Source organism: Petaurus breviceps, unplaced genomic scaffold, assembly GCF_028583685.1.
Source record: "Petaurus breviceps papuanus isolate PSGF00001 unplaced genomic scaffold, PetGlider_PUasm1.0 38, whole genome shotgun sequence".
Classification (NCBI taxonomy): Eukaryota; Metazoa; Chordata; class Mammalia; order Diprotodontia; family Petauridae; genus Petaurus; species Petaurus breviceps.
In genome coordinates, this window is record NW_027186304.1 from 78,097,298 (window position 1) to 78,117,557 (window position 20,260).

Below are 20,260 nucleotides of genomic sequence, written 5' to 3' on the forward strand. Positions count from 1 at the left end.
TTACACAACTATGTATGTTTAACGTCCCTAGAACCTATCAAAGATATCTGAGAAGAATTTAAATTAATTTAATAGGTTCTTTGATTGGTCTAAGTCTAGGTCTATCAGAAAGTCAGAGAAGCAAAGAATTGGGGGTGAGAAAGGAGACCATTCCAGGTGTGAAAAGGACAATCGGTGAAAAGGCACCAAATTTAAATATGGAATGTTCTGTGCAAGAAACAGCAAGTAGGTCAGTGTAGGTGCATCACAGACTACGTGAAGGGGAGTAGAGTGTTAAGATGATGCAAAGGCAGGAAGATCCAAGGTTATGAATGGCTTTAAATGCAAAACGGAACATTTTATATTTATCTTGGAGGTATTTAGGTAGCCACTGGAGTGTAATGAATTTGGGGAGGTAGGGTGACAAGCTCAGATCCATGGCTTAGGAAAATCACTTTGACAGCTGAATGGAGGACAGAGTTGAATGTGGAGAAACCTGAGGCAGGGAGACCAACCAGAAGGCTATCGCAGTAGCACAGGCTGAGAGGTGATGAGGACCTGTATCAGGGTACAGGCTGTGGGAGTGAAGAGAAAGAGACCTATAGGAAAGATGTTTCAAGGTAGAAATGACAACAGTTGACAACAGAATGGATAAGTAAGGTAAATACAAGTGAGGGGCTGAGAATGACACTGGATTGTAAGCCCAGGTGACCGAGATGATTCCAGTGGTGCCTCAACAGTGCCAGGGAAGCAGGAGAGGAGAGGCTGGGTTAAAGTAGCAAATTCAGTTTTGAAAGTTTTACGGCACATCCAGCTCAAGATGTCCAAAAGATGGTTGGTAATGGGGGAGCTCAAAATATTTGGAAACATCTGTATAGTTTAATCATAATTTGTAGTTTGTACACTTAATCAGAATTTCTTAAATTACTTTCAAGACTCAGTTCAAATCCCACTTTTTTTGCAGGAGGCCTTTCCCAGCTCCCCTTCCTCCTTTCTAAGATTACCTCTCATCTACTCTATATATTTTGTATGACACAGCTATTTTGATGCTCTCTCCCCATGAGAATATGAGCTCCTTTATGGCTCTGGCTTCTCTTTGCCTCCCCAGAACTTAGCACAGTGCTTAATATATAAAAATAAATATATATGTATGTGTACATATATAAATATATAAAAATAGTAACAAGTGTTTAATAAATGCTTGCTGACTGACACAATGTACATATTAACATTAACTCTCCCAAATATCAGCAAGGAGGTAAATATGAACGCTTTCATATTTCTAGTTACCTGTGCTGCTGCAAGATTTTCTGCATCTTCTTTTTTACTAGTTGCTGGGAAAAACACGATGTTATCTATAGTTTGGATGAGTTCTAGCTGTACAACACACTTGATCAATAGGGCAGCAAACAATTTCTGTTCTGGAAATTCTGTAAGGAAAAACAATTATTTTCAGCTACTTTAAAAAGTCCTCCATAGTGCAAAAACAAAAGAAAAACTTTGCTATATGACATAAGAAAAATGAAGCCATGGAATACTGATCCTGATACCAAGAAAGATCACCACTGAATGTTGCACTATGTATCAATACATTGTGGTGCTAACTGGTACAGAAAAACTGCATATTATGTATTAAAGTAGGACTTAAGAGAATGAACAATTAGGTAGACCAAGAACATGTGTATTATCATTTTACAAAGTTGATAATAGGAGGCAGTTCAATTAAAAATGTATGACATGATCAAGTAACTAAAATCTTTAATAGAATATTATATGAAGTCTATTATCAGTACTAAAAAAAAAAGCACAAAACCTCTCTTTTAAAACCTCAGCTGTCTCATTATAGATATGAGGTGTTCTTGGACATTCACAAGCTATGTTAGTGTGGTGCAAACTCTTGCTTGAGGACCGGTTTAGTTAAATTCATCATGAATTTATCATGAAAAAGAGCCTCCAAGTGATGAATTTTTTGCACTAAGTAACAAAATTATCTACTAAAAGACCATTTATCCTGGTGGAGGATTTACTTATATAATGAAATCATAGGTCTTTTAAAGCATAATTATAACTATGAACTTAAGCCAGGAACAACACAAAACCATCTAGGGAAAGGGGCACTAAATATACCTTCAAATCAGCTTCTATGGGAGGTGTGGGGAGGGGGAACAGGGAGACACTGTGAGTTTGGCAAAGATGTCTTTGCTTCCTATCACCTATCACCCATAATTAGAGGAGGCCAGAAGCACATAAGAGTGGATTCCTTTTCCCTTTCATAGTGGGAGGAGAAACATGTATGTAAACTATAAATGCCAACGGAGAAAGGTATCCATTCGGCCTGGATTACCATCTATTCTTGAAGCACCTAGTCTTAACTCCTTTAAGTTTGTCAGAAGTTCCTAGTCATTTGTCAACTTTTGCTTGGGACTCTTCCCACCATTATGAAATATGAAGAGGAAGAAAGATGTCCAGGTTTCTACAAATCAGAAAAATATGGGACTTGGAGGTGAAATATAGGTGGACAGGGATAAGGTATCCGACTGTCCTTTTCCCCCAATGGTTAAGAGGTTAAATGAACTGCCCACAATCACATAAGTGTTAAGTGGTAAAACTAAGATTCAGGCTCTTCAAATATATTTCTCTGCCCACTGTGCCATGCTGTCTCTCAAATACAGATTTTTAAATACATTCATATCAGGTCACACATGTATTTTCTGTGTCAATAATTTCCTGAGCATTTCCTTTCCTAAAGAAACACCAAGAAAGGACAGATTCTGCAGGAATCTTCTGTAGAAAAGGTAAAGAAAGGAGGACATAGTAATTAAAGTGAGAGGTTCCTTAGAGAACTTCTTAGAGAAATAAAAAGGCATTCCAGTTCCTAAGTTTAAGAAGGAATCTGGGTAATTTAACTGTTACAGGCTATTAAAAACAGAGGGGGTTAAAGTTAAGTTTGAAGGGCCTAAAATAAACTAAGGAAATAAGTATTCCAATGCTAATTAGCAAATATCTCAGAGCTCAATATATTTTCCCTAATGTCAGGGTATGGATTTTACCAAGTGAGAATATACTCTGCTACCAAGGGACGGAAGAGAATGTCAGAGAAATCAAAAGGAACTTTGGAATAAGGGAAAGGTGTAGTGTGAGAGGAGGTCAGGCTGAAGAACACTTAGGGAAACAAAATTAGACTCAGTCAAGGGGGGAGTAGAATAGGGAACAGGACTTCTCTTGGCATGTATAAGCTCAGCTATGGATCAACACTCAGATTTGATAATGTACCATAAAGTTAAAAGGGATCTTGAACACAACAGAAAACAGGAACCAAAAAAATTATGAAAGGTTGGGAAAACTGAGTTGAATATAATAGGGATAAAAATAAAGTTTTATACCTGTATTAAAAAAAAATCACTTTTGCTAGCAGAAGACTCACCTAGAAGTAGTTCACTTAAAAAAGATTTGAGAGGTAGGGGTGGGATATGAGGTGTCAGTGGACTACAAATTCAATATAAATTAATAATAGGTCATGGCAGCCAAAAAAGCTAATGAGATCTTAGCTTTTATGAAGAAAAATGCAAGATCTAAGATTACGGGATAATAGTCCTATTATATTCGGCCCTGGTCAGACAATATGTGGAATACTATGTTTTAGTTCTGGGTACTAAATCATAAACAAAATATTTTATGAAATCTACATTTCTTACACTGCACACTACTTTGCATGCTGTAGTAATTCACACGATCATAATCTTGGAGATAGAAGGAACTTTAGGGGCCAATCCAGTCCAACCTTTCATTTTACAGGTGAGGAAACTGAGGCATAGAGCAAGTGACCAGGTCACTATGAGTAAGATGGGGTCTGAATTCAGGACTTCCTAATTCCAGGTCCAGAGCTTTATTGAGTTGCCTCTAATCGACAGATATCTCCTCATTTGAGTGAACAGTAAACAAGTATTAAAATTTCATGTCATACAGTATATTAGATTATAACCCCTGATTAACAAAAATAACCAAATAAAATTTTATTCAAGAAAAATTTTATTTTCTTAACCCCTACTGTTTATTAACTTTTACATGTAAGAGGATGACACTTTCAAACAAAAGAAGTAACTTACTTGCTGACAGCTTTGCTTTGTTGATTTCCTCATTCACAACAGACCCCCCAGGGGGCTGTGCCTGGTACCTGTTGTCTGCAGATCTTGGCTGGAGAGAATCATGTATGTCTACTGATTTCTGTGATATTGTATCCTAAATAACATAAAAAGTACATTCAAGGGCACTGAAAAAAAGTTCACAGACAAGATTATTTTTAGTAAGAGGTATATAAAGTCTGTGGTGTAGGAGTTATTTCACTGCTCTTATGGCTTTCCAGCATACAGACATTCATGAATCCTTCTGTTGGGGATTCAAGCTCTGCTCTGATCCTGGTTTAGAATAGCACAAGGTGTCAGCTCTATGTCTGTGACGAAAGCAACTTTTTAAAAAATTGCCAAGTTGATATAGACCACTTACAGAAAAACATTCATATCTATGGTATATTTTCTCATTACCCAATTCACAGTTTATTTGGCTGTTTTGAGTCATCATTTGCTTAGTGCTCAGGGAACAGGTGATACTTCTAACATCAATAAAGCAATAAAACAATGAAATCACAAAGGTGACGCTAATGCTCAAAAAAATATTCTAAAGCTAAATATGTATAATTTTTAGATTATCTCCTAGTTGAATGAAATGTATTACTATGACTCTAGAACTAAATTGAAACATTTAATTATTTTTTGGGACAATTCTTTCTGAGGTCCTTCCAGAAAACGTCCTGTTCAATCTCTCTTTTGGTACAAAAGCTTCTTTATTTTTATTTTGGTTTCCAATCAGAAGTACTAAAATTTAGCAAAATGACTCATTTTACTGCCAAAGGATACTCCTCTAATGGCTTCAAGAAGTAGGAACATGACCAATATGCCAGGAAAGAAAGGAAAGAGCTATATGAGGGAGCTAGGTGATAGAGTAGATACAGTGCTGAGTCTGGAGTCAGAAAGTCCAGAGTTCAAATGGAGCCTCAGACCCTTATTAGTTGTATGACCCTGGGCAAGTCACTTACTTAGCCTGAATTTATCCATTTTTTCAATTTATCCATTAATAAAATGAGGATAATAATGGCACCTCTTCTGAGGGCTGTTATGAGGGTAAATGGGATAATATAAAGTACTTTGCAAACCTTAAAGCACTTTATAAATGATAACAATGATTAAACAATTAGACCCTTAATATTAAACATCTGAGCCTGATGTACAAGTGTCAAATGAGAAAAAAAATCAAGCAAATTAATTGGTAAAGAATTGCTTGTAAAATGGATGCACAAGGCTGTGATGAGCTTTTCTTTCCTAAAATAAATAATGATGACAAAGCTCTCCTCTGTTAGTAGGAGTGGCTGGGAAGGGGCAGTTTTGTAAGTCCTCACACCATGGCTCACCAGCTGGGCTGGATCCGCTATGACCAGAGAGATAGAAGTTTCTTAAGGCCAAGCCAGAGGGTCTTGGCCAGGAAAAAAGTTAGAAACTAAATCTGAAGATCTTGGCATTTGGAAAAGAGCACCACTTCTTGTTTCTCAAGTTAATTTTCATCCACTGCGAAGTGATTACTGTATGCCAGGCCCTGTGCTAAGCCCTGCGGACAAAAATACAAGTAGAAAATGACAGCTCCTGCCAAAGGAAGCTGGAGAGAATGGGCACAGGAGAGAGAGGAAGGCATGTGGTGGAACAGATGAGGCCATGGAAGAGAAAATTCAGAGTGTAGACTAAAGAAGGATGAAATGGAGTCTCTTCTCCCTTCCCTAACTCTCATTGTTTCCCTTTCAGAGGATTTTATTACGGTCAGGCATTTGAGGACCAAGCTCAGAGCTGGCTTCCCTTTCATCCAAAAATCCTAAGGCATGACCGAGTCTCTTCAGCCAATCCCAATATACTTTCTGTACAGCCACCATTTCATTCCCTTTCATCCAATGGTTGGAAGCTTAGTATTCTTTCCAAATTGGATTAACCAGGCTGTTTGTTCTTAGTACAGTGCTCTTAATTGACTGTTTGATTCAAGACAGAGGTTCTCATTAAACAAAGATTAGGACTAGAGAATTTTGTGAGTTACTTTAAAAGAGGCAGGGTGATTCATTCAATGACTGATTCAAATGAATGCCATTCTTAAACTTACACAAGGCCGTGTTGTCTATCCATGATTAGAATGTAAACTTGAAGGCAAGAACTTTTTCATTCTCGTATTGCTAGCTAGCACAGTGCTTGGCACACAGCAGAAGTTTAATAAAATGCTTGCTGACTGATGAACAGTGAATAACTAGGTTGGCAGTTTACTGTAATGGCCTAAAATTTTATCTTTGGGATTAAAGTTTAAATTCTGGAACACTCTTACAGAAACGACAATTATAAAATGAAAAAATATGCAGTATCTTTACACTCATACATTTCTATTATTTTAGAACTACATAATAAGGTATGTTTAAGGTTAATTTGTCTAATCCACATAGGGATTATTTCATTCTTTGTATTCAGATCCCTGAAGCCAGTACAGGCCTGACCCACAGTAGCAAATTAATGAAGCTTGTTGATTGAAGGCTTACCGTACATAATTTATGGTAATGACTGAAAAATCTACCTTTCCAATTAAAGCATAATTTCTTGGAAAACCCAAGTAGAAGCCATCATTATATGCTAATTTTTCTCTGCACACCCATAAATTTCTTTTATTTTTAGAACCATATTATGAGAAACAACTAAGTTAATTAATGTAATCCAAAGAGATATTGTTTTATTCTTTGAATTCCTATTTCCAGTGCCTGTATGTTGCCTGGAACTGTAATAGTAATTATAATAATTAACAATACAGACAACAACAAAAGGTAGCACTTATATAACACTTCAAGATTTGCAAAGGGCTTTAAAATTATTATTTTTTTCCTGGGAAAACCCTGGGAAGTAGGTGTTATTATTACCATCACCATGAGGTCCAGAGCAGTTAAGTGACTTACACAGTGTCACACAGCTTGTATTTGTGGACTGACTTGAACTCCAAATGCAACACTCTTATCTAGAGTGAAACCTAGCAGTCTAATATTAATAAGTGCATAGCAGGTACCTAATAAGTGATAATTGATTTCTTAATATTAAAAAGTATTTTCAAAGGAGAAATTAAAATCAATTAGAACAAAGATTTATATTCTCATATATATCGTCGTTAGAGTTTGACTTTTGTATAAATTTTTTTTTTTAACGAGAGGAAAAGATTAGTATTTTTCTGTTTGCTTTTTGTAATAACTATTTGAAATCATACACATATACACCCTTACATATCTTTATGCCCCTCTGGCTAATTGAATTACAGACTTAGAGATGGAAGGGTCCTTATGTTGATTTTACAAATGAGGAAACAGAGAGGGGAATGATTTGTTCAAGGTTTCAAAGGCTAAACAAAAGAATCAGGATTCAAACACAGGTTCTCCACTCTAATGTTTCTTCCACTATACAATGCTGACAACAGTTCTGAAGGCAGTGATCCTGCCCTGCCCTGGCCATGCTCACACCACAGAAATGTTCAGCAATGAAGAAGAGGCTTCTAAGTGCCCAATCAGAATGGACACAGCGGAGAAAGGAAAGAGGGCATATTATCTACAAAAGGCTAGTACTTCTGTGAAAGGATAGAATGACTAAAGAAAAATATAAATGGAAGGTGAATACGAGGGACAATGGAGCAAATATAGCTGTAATCAGACACTTAAGTAACAGAAGACAACAAGAACAGAATGAATTTGCACTTTAAGGGAGCAAACATCCTACATATAAGAATATAAAATAAAGTTATGATTTAGCAAATAGTGAAATAAAAAAATCATAACTGATTTTATATCATAAAACTTACCAATTGTTTTTCACTCATAGCAGAGGGAGATGCTGGAGCAGTTTCTCCACTAGTGGGCCGCCAAGTCAGGAGCCTTCAAAATACCAGAAATATATACACCATGGAATGTGACACATCATATAGGTTTTGATATACACAAAAAACTCCTAAGGTTTTTCTTTTAAAAATGATAATCTATACCAGTCATGCTATGGCTAGGTATTTTTAAGCAAACAACTAACTGGCAATTATTCAAAACACGTGTTTCTAAAAACCAATTCAACATTATTTTATTTAAAATGTAACTTTGACATCAATTTTATACAATAAAATTTTCCCCCCTAAATAGAAGGTAAACTTTGAAACTAATCCATGTATTAATTTAACACTTCAAAGAAAAAATTATTCTGTATGGATACTCCCTCCACTAACAAAAAATAATTTCTCTTCAACCTAGAATTTGGTCTTCCAGCATTGTGGCCAAGAGAAAATGCAGTACCCTACAACATGATAATGAGCCCCTCTGAATTTTGTTAGGCTCATCCTCAGATATCAGACATATAGTCTGTCACTGCTTAGATTCTTTCCAGCTTGGTATAGGATTTGCTATAGGGCTTTTTCTATTACACACACGACCTTTGAAAACACAGGGCCATCCCCTTGCCATGAAGAGATTTTAGTGGCATTTTAGTAAAGGAATCAGAATAATAATGAAAAAAAAATTTCCAAAGTAAGACTTTTAAAACCCAAAACATGGGGGCAGCCAGGTGGCTCAGCGAGTAAGAGCACTGGCCCCAGTGTCGGGATGACCTGGGGGATCGAACCTGGGCTCAGATACTTAGCACCACACCCAGAAATAATTGGCTGTGTAACCTTGAGCAAGTTACTTAACCCCAATTGCTTTAAAACAACAACAACAAAAAAAAACCCCAAAACATGACTGTGGAGGCAAGACTAATGCCAAGTCATGTCAGAGAGGTCCCAGTATTTGGTAGAGTGGTGGCAAAGGTACCAGACCAAACTCGAACAATTTTAGAGTACCAAATCAGAATGAACTTAGTAAGCCCTGAATATTCTAAATACTCAAAACCAGATTCTAACTTTGGAGTGTACTTGGTCATCTCTAAAGGCTAGAATCTAAAATATGGTAGGGCACCTGACCCAGAACAGGTCTTTTAGGAATCTAAAACATAGATCATAGGAAATCCTGTAATACAAAACTCTTTCTTAAAGGGATAAGAAAACTTCCTCTTCTCTGCCTCCCCCAAGGGCTTCTAACATAGCCTTAGACTACATTGCCACAAAAAGCAGAGGGCACAGTAGTGAAACAGTCATCTTAAGGCTAGTCTACCTCTACAGCTCCAGAAACAAGGGGATTTAAATAGATGATTTTACATCCTTTGTCAGGGGTCTCCTGTTAGAGGGCCTATCAAAAAAAGAAAGTTAAGCAAATCTTGTTTCTGCATAGACCCACATCCCACACTGTATTTCAAAGAGAAGGTCAAAATGAGTATGTTTTAGACATAAAGACAAATATCATCATAAGCAAATTAGGGAAGCATGGAAAAATTTTCCTGTCAGATCTACATATAATGGAAGACTTTATGACCAAACAAGAGATAGAGAGTATTACAGGAAGTAAAATGTATGGTTTTGATTATATGAAGTTAAAAAGTTTTTGCACAAAAAAAATCAATGCAGTCAAAATTAGAAGGGAAGTAGGAAACTAGGGAAAAAAATTTTTTTTTACACTGTTTCTCTGACAAAGGTCTCACTTCTCAAACACACAGGGAGCTGAGCTGAATTTATAAAAATAAGAGTCATTTCCCAATTGATAAATGGTCAAAGTATATGAACAGGCAGTTTTCAGAAGAAGAAGTCAAAGCTATTGATGAAAAAAAATGCTGTAAATCACTATAGATTAGAGAAAGGCAAACTAAAACAACTCTGAGGTACTAACCCTGCACCTATCATAGTGACTAAAATGACATGCTAGAGGGGATGTAGAAAAACAGGTACACTAATGCACTACTGGTGAAACAGTAAGCTGGTCTAACTATTCTGAAGAACAACTGTGGAGCTATGCCCAAAGGGTTATAAAACTGTACAAAGGACCTACAGGTACAAGAAATATTTACAGATCTTTTATGGTGGCAAAGAATTGGAAATTGAGGGGATGCCCATCATCTGGGGGATGGCTGAACAAACTGTATTATGTGATTGTGATGAGGTACTATTGTGATCTAAGAAATGACAAAAGGAATGATTTCAGAAAAAGTGTGGGAAGAATTATATGAACTGATGCAAAGTGAAGTGAGCAGAACCAGGTAAACCATCTATGTAATAACAATAATATAAGGAAAATTAATTGTGAAAGACTTAGCTACTTAATACAATGATCCAAGACAATTCCAAAGGACTCACAAAGAAAAATGTTATATATATCCAGGGAGAGAGAACTGATGGAACTCTGAATGCAGAGTGAAACAGTTTTTCCACTTAACTTTATTTTTCTTGTTTTAAAAAAAAACCTACAGCTAATATAGAAATGTTTTGCATGACTTCACATGTATAATTGGTATGATGCTTGCCTTTTCAATGTGTGGGGGAAAGGCTTCAGGGAGAGAACTGGGAACTCAAAATTTTAAAAAATGAATGTTAAATGTTAAAGTATAATTATTATTGAAAGAATTGTTTCTGGGAAGATACCAATTGCACATATTGTAGATGTTACTCCAGATACACTTCACCAGAAAACTGAAATAGGGAAAGCCCCCTACCCAATACCTCTTAGGTTTTCTAAAGTATAAAAAAGCAGCTTTAATTAAGCTTATTAGCTCAGCTCTACCAAGAATAAAAGAAATAATTCATAAGTAATAATGTAGATTCATCATTTTTGGTAAAGTTGAACAATTTAAAATGAGGAAAATAAGTTTAAAATAACTAAATTACTATATTAAAAAAATAAAAGTCATACACATTACAAGCTTTTATCAGGGTTGATTTTGTCAGTAAAGTTATTTTCAAATATATATATGAAAGGTAATCCTCAATGTTGTTTTAATTCTAATACTTAATACCATGGCCAGTTTTGTCATCTGACTTCCAAAGAATGACCAGAAAAAGATTAATTTGGTGCTAGATTCATCACAATGAACACATGCCAACTGTGTGTAGCAGTACATGTGTAGAATATTTTTGGAGAAATTTTTGACACCGATCTTACTACTACACTGAAAATAATGGACAGAAATCACAAAATTACATTGTATAAGTAGAAAGGGGTTTAAGCAACATCTAACATAGTTTCATGGATGAGGAAACTAGAGCCCAGAAAAACTAAGTAACTTGCCCAGAGTCACAAAGCTCAGTGGAAGAGCTATAACTAGAACTCATTTTATTATTCTATTATACCCAAGTGCCATAAAGAGGTGTCAATTTTTAATATTCATGCATTCTGCTTGATACTTTCAAAAACTGTTTCTTTTTTCAAAGGAACATGTGTTTATATAAAAAAATTATAATCATACAAGTCAATTTAAGAAACTACTATCACTTTATTGGTATATATTATCTATTATAATAAAACTAAAAATAATTGGTAAAAGTTATTGTAGACTTTTAAAAATTGCCTTAGAAAGAAGATGTGGGAGAAAGTTGCTGAGTGAAAAACTCCATTTTTTATATAATCACTGAAAGGAAATAACTTAAAAGTACTCCTCAAATCACTACATGAGAAATCACTAGAAAAATGGGCGCTTGTAAAGACTGTTGACTTTTGTCCGATACTTAAATTGTCCCTTTTGCCTCCTTCTTAACCCACAAGTTTACAAAATGAATCTGAAATAATCATCAGTAACCAATAACAACAATTAGTGGAAGCTGTTTTATTTGAAGAGGGTGACAAAAGTTATAAACTGCTACTTTAGAGGATGATTTAGAGCTGGAAGGGACCTTAGATATCAGTCATCTAGTCTAACCCCTTCATTTTACAGATGAGGGACCTGAGGTCAATAAAAATTAAGTGGTTCATTCAATATCACACAAGTACTAAGTGGGAGAGTGAGGATTCAAACTCAGGTCCTGTGAACCAAATTCAGCATTATTTCCACTACAGTGGAACCTATTTTATAAAAAAAAATTTTCCTCACGTGATTTTGTATGAGAATTCAATTCTCCTTTTACAAGGTAAGAACTACTGCAAAGTAAACGTTGTAATAATGGCCCTGTGTCTAGTCCTTATCCCTGTGTGGGTGTGTGTGAACTACATTACCTCTGAGGTCAAAGATTCTATTTGCTTGGAACACTATCAAAGAAAAGCTCCTAATTCACTGAGCCATTGGGTCTACAGAGAATGGCTCTACAAAGCCATTCCAAATTTATCAGAATTGTTAACTGTTAGGTTATAAAAGAAAATTATGAAGGCCATAGAAAAAATACTATTACACTATCATTAAACCATAGAAGTATGTTGTAAAATGCCAGTGCTATTTAAAGATGTAACTAATGGATAAATTCAGTGATAGAGAACCAAGGAAATATTACACAACATAAAAATCTGTGTGTTCTTTTAAATACAAACAAAAATAAAAGATGCTCCAGGTTACAATTTACACATTAATTTATTAAAATAAAGATGTGGAACAAAGTTCTCTGGGAAAAAGGCAGCAGCTCCCAGAACTAGAGTGTCAGAAAATCTAAATTCTAATTCTATAATGAGAAATACAGAAAGTGATTTTGTCATTTGGCCTCTGTGTATCTTAAATCTTTCCACACATAACAAGGAATAAACTGAGGTTAACCACAAATTTCCAAGGTAAGATTCATGATAGGAATTTTGGAATGATTATTTATAGAATACTATAGGGCAGTAAAAATAAATTCATATTTATGTTGTATTTTGATGCATATGATATTTATACAAGTTGCCACTCAGAAGAAGAAGCATTTTGTTATGGGGTTCTAATGCATAGGTATAGACATTCCTTAAAAAGGAATCACTAAATATAATAAAAATCAATGCTCATCATTAAATATGCACAAATATATATGAAACTGTACAAAGTCCTCTTACGCATGAGGGATTGTGGTTTTGAAGATATCCAATGTGCAGCTGCAAGTTTTATCCCAAATTTCTAGGGTAAATTTCTCGCCGTTCAGAATGACGACATTTTCTAAACAGTTTGTACCAGACCGTGCTAACTGTTCATTGTCTAGAAAAGAAAACAGTCACTTATTTATTTGAAATCACCATAGTAACATTTCTGCATTAATAAAGTCTGGTGCAAATCTACCTTGCTGCACACACCAGTACAGCTGTGCAAATATGTCATCCAAAAGGACATCACTTAGTACTTCTAAATATTGGGTGAATACGTCACAGATTGCATAAAGTGCATGATTGCAAGTAGTTGTCATCCATTCAGCTTTCTGGCAGTAAAAAGAATAAAAAGACAAATGAATTTCATACCAATAGTATGAACTGCTAAAATAAAAAAAAATTTACACACATTTTCTTTTCAAGTACAACCTTATCAAAAGGTCCCACCCCTGGCTTCCTGACTATTCTTATTCACCTTTTCTTACTAGCACTATTTATCTACTTTATAAATAAAAATGTTAAATATTCTGTGGCTAAAACAGATTAAGTCATCTACTATCTTTTTCACTGATTATCAGAATATCACTTCCCATTCAAATAATCTTTAACAGTGATTATGGTCCCAGAACATAGGAGGGTAAATCAAAGGGAAGGAAAAGAGAAGGGTTGAAACAGAAATTTTTCTAACTCATCTGAGGAGAAAAGGTTCTAAATGAAATAAAATTGTCCTTTTCTTGTTAGGGTTATTTGGAATCATTGAGAAAAGAAAAAGAATATACTACTAGTCAATGGGAAGCAATTTCTGTATTTCGAAAAATGCTAGAAAAACAGTATTTTTACATTTTACAAAATGTGGCCTTTATGTTTGCACTTAAGTACAATCACATAAGTGAAAAGAGAAAAAGACATAACTATCTGAAAGTTCCCAACAAGCATGACAGAACCATACAGCTTACAAAATAATGTATTGAAAAGAAAACAGCTGTAAGAATTTGTTGGCATTCTTTATTCACTTAAGATTAAAGAACCACCTGAAGCTAAAGAGAAATATATTTTCCTTTTTTTTTTTTTTTACAGATACAGTGACAAACTTGAATGAAAAAAAGAAAGGCAAGTCAACAGTAATTATGTAATGAAAGTAAACCCAAGCACAAATAACATTCTGGTTTATGAAGATGTACTATCACACTATTTTGCCTGTAGGAATACTTCCCGAGGCTTATTTTTACATAAAACTTTAATGCAATACATGGAAATGTGTTTGCATAAAAATGAAGAGCCACTTCTTAACTGTGGTCCTAATGAAAACTTCTCTCTTGTTCTCTTACCTCAGTTTGTTGTTCTGGTAGTTTCATGTTGTCAAAGATCCTGAAGACAATTCTAAATAAATCCTGCCACCAATGTTTTTCATAAGTGTGGCCATATGTTTTCATTATTTCAAACATTACTGTCAAGCCTCTAAAAAGTAAAAAAAAATGGGAACTATTTAGCAAAATATTATGTATCAGAGGCCCCTTAACTGCTAATATTGATCCCCCCAAAACAAGAGAAAATATGAGGTATAAAAATAGTTTTAATTAGATACATATTTACATGTTTTATTTAAGAAATTAAAAATGCAAAGTAAATTATTTCTTGAAGAGGAGTCATCTAGAAGAAATGCAAAAGCTCTGAAGGTACTTTACATAAGTAAAGAAAATTTTAAAAGAGACTCTTCTTGCCCTCAAGAACCTTAAAATCTAGCACAAATAATTATAATATAAAATGAAGGATGGAAAAATAGGAAAGAAAATGCTCATTTTTGAGTCAGAAGATCTAGGCTGAAATTCTCCCTCTTCTACCTACTACATACATGATGATGAATGAGGTAAATCACTTGATCTCTCAGAACCTTGATTTCCTCATCCATAAAATACATGCATTAGGCTCATCACCTCTTTCTCACATTACTTGCAAAGGCTTCCTAATAAATCTCCCTCTCTCTAGTCCCTCCCCACCACAGTCCATCCTAATGAGGCTAGCAAAGTGATTTTCCTTAAATGCAGATTTCACCGTGCTACTCCCTAAAGCACTAGGAAAAATACAAACTCCTCTGCTTAGTTTTTAAAGTCCTATACAATCTGGCACCAACCTATCCTTCCAGCTGTGCTGAGTATTCATCTGCGCTCTGGCAAACTGGCTTTGTCTGGTTCCTCATACAAGACACTCTATCTCTGGCCTCTGGGCCATTGTACTGGCTGTCTTCCAAACCTGGAGTGTACTTCTTTATCTTGGGCTCACAGACTCCCTCTTCCTTCAAAAAGCAGTCACAAAATCTCAAGAGCTGGAAAAAAACCACAGAGACCACCTGGTCCAACCAAACCAGAATTAAAATCTATTTACAATATATGTTTTTTCAAGGCTTTGCTTGGAGACCTCCATTGAGGAGAGAACCCATAACTTCTAACACAGCCCACTCTATTTTGTGATAGCCCTGTTAGCTAAGATTTTCCTTATACAGGGTCTAAATTTGCTTCTGCAACTCCACACACTGTGCTTAGTTCTAACCTCCTCGGCCAAGCAGTAGGAATCTATGCCCCCTTTTCCACCTGGTAGCTCTTCAGTGTTTACAAAGGGCCATCATTTTCTTACAAATATTCTTTACAAAGGGCCTCAGTTTCTTCAAATAATACTACATGGCACGATCTCAAGGGCCTTTCAAATTTCTGGTTGTCCTTTTCTGGAAGCGCTCTGGTTTTCCTAAAATGTAGCACTCAGAACTAAACACAACATATTTCTAATGGAATCTGAACACCACAGAAGGTGGGATTATCACCAACCTGGTCCTATACTTTATGACTTTCTTGCTGTAAGCTAAGATTGCATTAACTTTTTCAGCTGCCATATCACAAAATACAGCTCCAACTAAATCTAGTCTACGAATGTATCTTTTACATAAACAACTGTACTATTTAATTATACAACCCTCATCTTGTACTTAAATGGCTAGAAAGCAGTTCATCTAAAAAAGATTTGAGAATTTTGGTGGATTGGAAGCTCAACAGAAATAAAACAGTGTGATACAGAAACAAAGAAAAAAAAGCTAATGAAAACTCAGGTTTCATTAAGGGAGACAATTCTATCCAGGACTAGAGATGCAATAATCTTATTGGTCATGGTAGTCACCAATGACAAGTTGTAAAAAAGCAGTACAAAGATATTCATATAATATTAAGGAACCTAGAGGAAAGCACTAAGCATTTTAGGTAGAGGATTTAGGGGAAGATATGAACAATAGTTAAAATGAATGAGAAGGGAGAAATGGACTGTTAATTTGCATATTTGGAAGCAATGTCCATGAGATCACAAATGCAGACTATTTCCAATCTTGCCATTGATCCCTCTCCCTCTAGACCAAGCAACCTGGTCCAAAACTTAAATCACGGCCTAGAAGATGATTCTCTTGTCATTGCCCCTGCCAACTATGACCCTTGCATGGATTCTAGAGGAACCACACAGCTGGGAGGAGAAAAGTAAATTCAACTTTAAGCAAGGAACTGGGCCCTGGAACAAAGGAGCTTATATTGGTGATTAAAGGGGGAATAATTAATCAGTCTCAGTGACCTATAACCAGCAGGAACTAAGTAAGACCTCTTCCCCCTTCACTCCATTCCAACTTTGCTCTAGCTCAAGCAACTGTAATCAAATCATCTCTGAAGCAGAATGTAAGAATATGGAAAATATATGAAAGGGATAGGTTTTACAAAACAAAGTCCTTTATAGCATGATTCTGGCAACAATTAATTAATGGCCCCGAGGCCATTTTCTTTCCTTTCTTAAGGAGTTCAATATCAGGCTCACATTCTTTTTATCTCAACCGCAGTCATATGGGAATTCAACTTACTTGTTCATTTCCCTTACTTTTCAGATTATCAGCCTCCTCGAATCTCAGGACCCACATTTTCCCTCCATCTCAGACACACATAAGGATAACAACACTGTGGATTTCGTCATGATTCACAAGTGCTCTACTCCTCCTCAATGATCTGCAGCTGAAGTTTCTCTGTCTGATCAGAACCTATTTTTTCCCCCTCTGACTCTGGTCTCTTACCTTTCCTAACTGCATTTCCTGTTATCACCACCACCTCTCTTTACTCTTGTTGTTAAGTATTTTTTTTTTATTGTGTCCAACTTGTCACCCCATTTGGATTTTCTTGGCATTGATACTGCAGTGATTTTCTATTTTGTTCTCCAGGTCATTTTACAGTTAAGGAAACTGAGGCAAATAGGGGTAAGTGACTTGTCCAGGGTCACACAACTAGGAAGTGTCTGAGGCTGGATCTGAGCACATAAAGATGAGTTTCCCAGACTCCAGGTCAAGCGCTCTGTCCTCTTCGCCACATAGTTGACTCTCTTTCCTCCCTTTCTCATGACATCACTCTAGCTCAGACCTTAAATTTCCTACCTTTGGAATCTTGTTACTACAATTAATCAATCAGTTCAACTTTACACCGCCTCTGCTACCCTGGAAACCCTTAATTCCTTGTTCCTTCACTTGCACATACCCTTCAAAGCCCCAAATGTGGATTAATCCCACCACATGTGTTTCATTCTTTTGCTGCTGAGTAACCTCTAGAACAAGACATACAACCATGATTGACTGGATCCACTACAACTCTGTTATCTAGTTTTAAATGGATCCTCATTGTTGCTTGCCAATTCTTTTTCCTCCTCTTTATGTGACTATAGCACTACCTAGAGTAAGGTTAAAACTCATTCTCTCAAGCTACTGTCCTATCTTTAATTGCTTTCAATTTCTGACTCCTGGAAAAAAATTGCCTACACTGCCTTTACTTTCTTACCTCCTATTCTTTACTCAACACTTTACACTTGACTGACAGTTACCAAATCCAAGGTACTTTTCAGAGCCCTCCTCCTCCTTTTTTTTTGTTTTTTTGCTTTTTGGAGGGCAATTGGGGTTAAGTGACTTGCCCAAGGTCACATGGCTATTTTTTGTGTTAAGTGTCTGAGGCTGGATCCAAACCCAGGTCCTCCTGACTCCAGGGCTGGTGCTCTATTCACTGTGCCACCTAGCCGCCCCTGTCCTCCTCCTTCTTGATCTATCTGTATGTTCTGTAAACTGTTCCCTGCTTTTTGATACTCTTGTCTCCTACAGTCTTTGTGTTCTATGTCATGTTCTCTGACACCTTTTTTCAGTCTTCTATCTCAGTCTCCTTCCATGGTGATACCCAAATCCCGGTTTCCTTTGTGTAGGTAGATCTCAGGGCTCCATCCTGGGCCTTCTCCTTTCTCTATACCCTCATTTTGTGTTCTCATTAATTCTAATGGGCTCAATTATCTCTATGCAGTCGAGTTCCAAATTTACATGTCATTCTTCTGCTCCAGAAGCTTCCTAATGACTGTGAAAACTCCTCTGTTTTGCCATTTAAAGCCATTCACAACTGGCTCCAACCTTTTTTTCCCTCCCAAACCAATTACACATTATTCTGTCATGAACTCAACATTCCACTCAAATGAGCCAACTTTCTCTTCGGGGTAAGTGGTATTCCATTTTTTGGATGTCCATGCCTTTCTTTGCCCAGGCTGCCCTTTCCACATGCTTAGAATGCTCTTCCTTCTTCATCTTTTGTCTCTGAGAACCTCTAGTGTTTTATAAGGTTCCTCTCTAGTACCACCTCCTATAAAAGGCATTTTTTCTAATTCCCCCTATTGCTAGTGTACTTTGCCCCCCCCAAGTCTAACTCTGTAACTAACTTGTATTTGCATTTCTTTTTTGTACTTATTTATCTGTCGTTGTTATCACCATCCCCAGATTCTTCTATAAGCTATAAGCCACTTGAGGGCAGGGACTATTTCCTTTTTTGTCTTTGTATTCTCAGTATTGTACTGTATTCTCAGCCCGGCCCAAAGCAGGTACTTAATAAATGCTTGCTGAATTGAAGTAAATTGAATTCTTGCTCTGCCACTACCTACACATAACCTTGGTCAAGTTAATCTTGTTGGACCTAGATTTTCTTTTCTGTAAAATCATGGAGTCAGAACTCTGTAGTTCCCTTTCTGATACCATGGAACCATAATAACAATTTTTTAAAAATAGCTTCTGTCACTGCTTCAGTTCTTATTCAATCAAATGACTTCCCCTCCATACTTTCCTTCTCTTGTTCCTGGATTTCTCAAAAGTTATCTTTTTAATATAAAAACACTATTCATTTTCCTATTCTTATTTTGTTTTCCTCTCTACATGTTTTTCTCCTCCCTTCTCCAGTTTTCCCAGTCTATTTGATTAGATTTGCAAGGCTCCAGGAAAATATGCTTTTATGAATTCTTATTAGAGGCATCCCTCTTCTGGTTTGTAACTTCTTTATTTAAGCTGTGGCTCAGAAATATAAATTGCAGTCTCAGCACCATCATTTTAAATAGCTGATTACTTGCCAAATTTGTTTTTCTTTTCTGAAGACCTTACTTTATATTGGCAGTAGTAATGAAAACACTACTTTGATCCTAAGGAGTTCAATTGCTTGCCTACTGTTTCACATTCAAAACTTTCCAGGATTCTTCTGAAAGTATAATATATCTTCTCATAAATCACAAAATAGGTACACATCATCATATTTGGCAAGTCTTAGAAGGTTCTCTGTCACTTCTTGAATACTTTCCTTAGGAAGAGAGTAGGCTTTCCCACTGCTGTCTCCTCAGAGGGCAGTCACTAACCACCACTCACCTTTTCCTCTCATTCTTTTTTTTTTCTCAAATGCTTTATTAACACCTAATTTATATATTCATTTCCGCCAGATTTTGATGTTACAACTTTTCTCCCTGTTTTTCCTCTTACCCACCATCCCAAAATAGCAGTCCCACAGGATATCACCTACTCCAATCTGCTCTCTCCCATATTTTCTCCCATACCCCTTTCGACTTTTCCAGTGGATCTCTATGCCCCAGTGCCTGTATATCTTATTTCCCAATTATATGTAAAATAATATTGATAATAGTATATACATACACACACAAATATATATATATTTGAATATTTGATTTTAAAACTTTGAATTTGAATTCCAGATTCATTTCCTTCCTCCCTTGTCTCCCACTCTTAGTGGGAAGATAAGCAGTTCAGTATAGGTTGTACATGTGTGGCTAATGCAAAACAATAACGTAGTAGATATATTGTAAAAGATTGACTATATTTCCCTCCCTCCTATCCCACCTCCCACTTGTTCTATTCTCTACTTTGATCCCATCCCTTTTCAAAAGTGTGTGCTCCCAACTTCCCTCCCCCCCAGCCTG

General features: G+C 36.1%; 1 protein-coding gene across 1 annotated transcript in view; it reads right to left on the minus strand.

Annotated features, from left to right (window-relative positions):
* ARFGEF1 (ARF guanine nucleotide exchange factor 1) overlaps positions 1–20,260 on the minus strand; it is a 124,970-nt gene that overhangs the window by 21,818 nt on the left and 82,892 nt on the right. The window contains exons 26-31 of the mRNA XM_069099547.1: positions 14,302–14,431; positions 13,167–13,302; positions 12,947–13,085; positions 7,894–7,966; positions 4,086–4,218; positions 1,270–1,409 (exon numbers count right to left, since the gene is read on the minus strand). Coding sequence (XP_068955648.1) covers positions 1,270–1,409; positions 4,086–4,218; positions 7,894–7,966; positions 12,947–13,085; positions 13,167–13,302; positions 14,302–14,431 — 751 coding nt within the window. The remainder of the gene's footprint in view (positions 1–1,269; positions 1,410–4,085; positions 4,219–7,893; positions 7,967–12,946; positions 13,086–13,166; positions 13,303–14,301; positions 14,432–20,260) is intronic.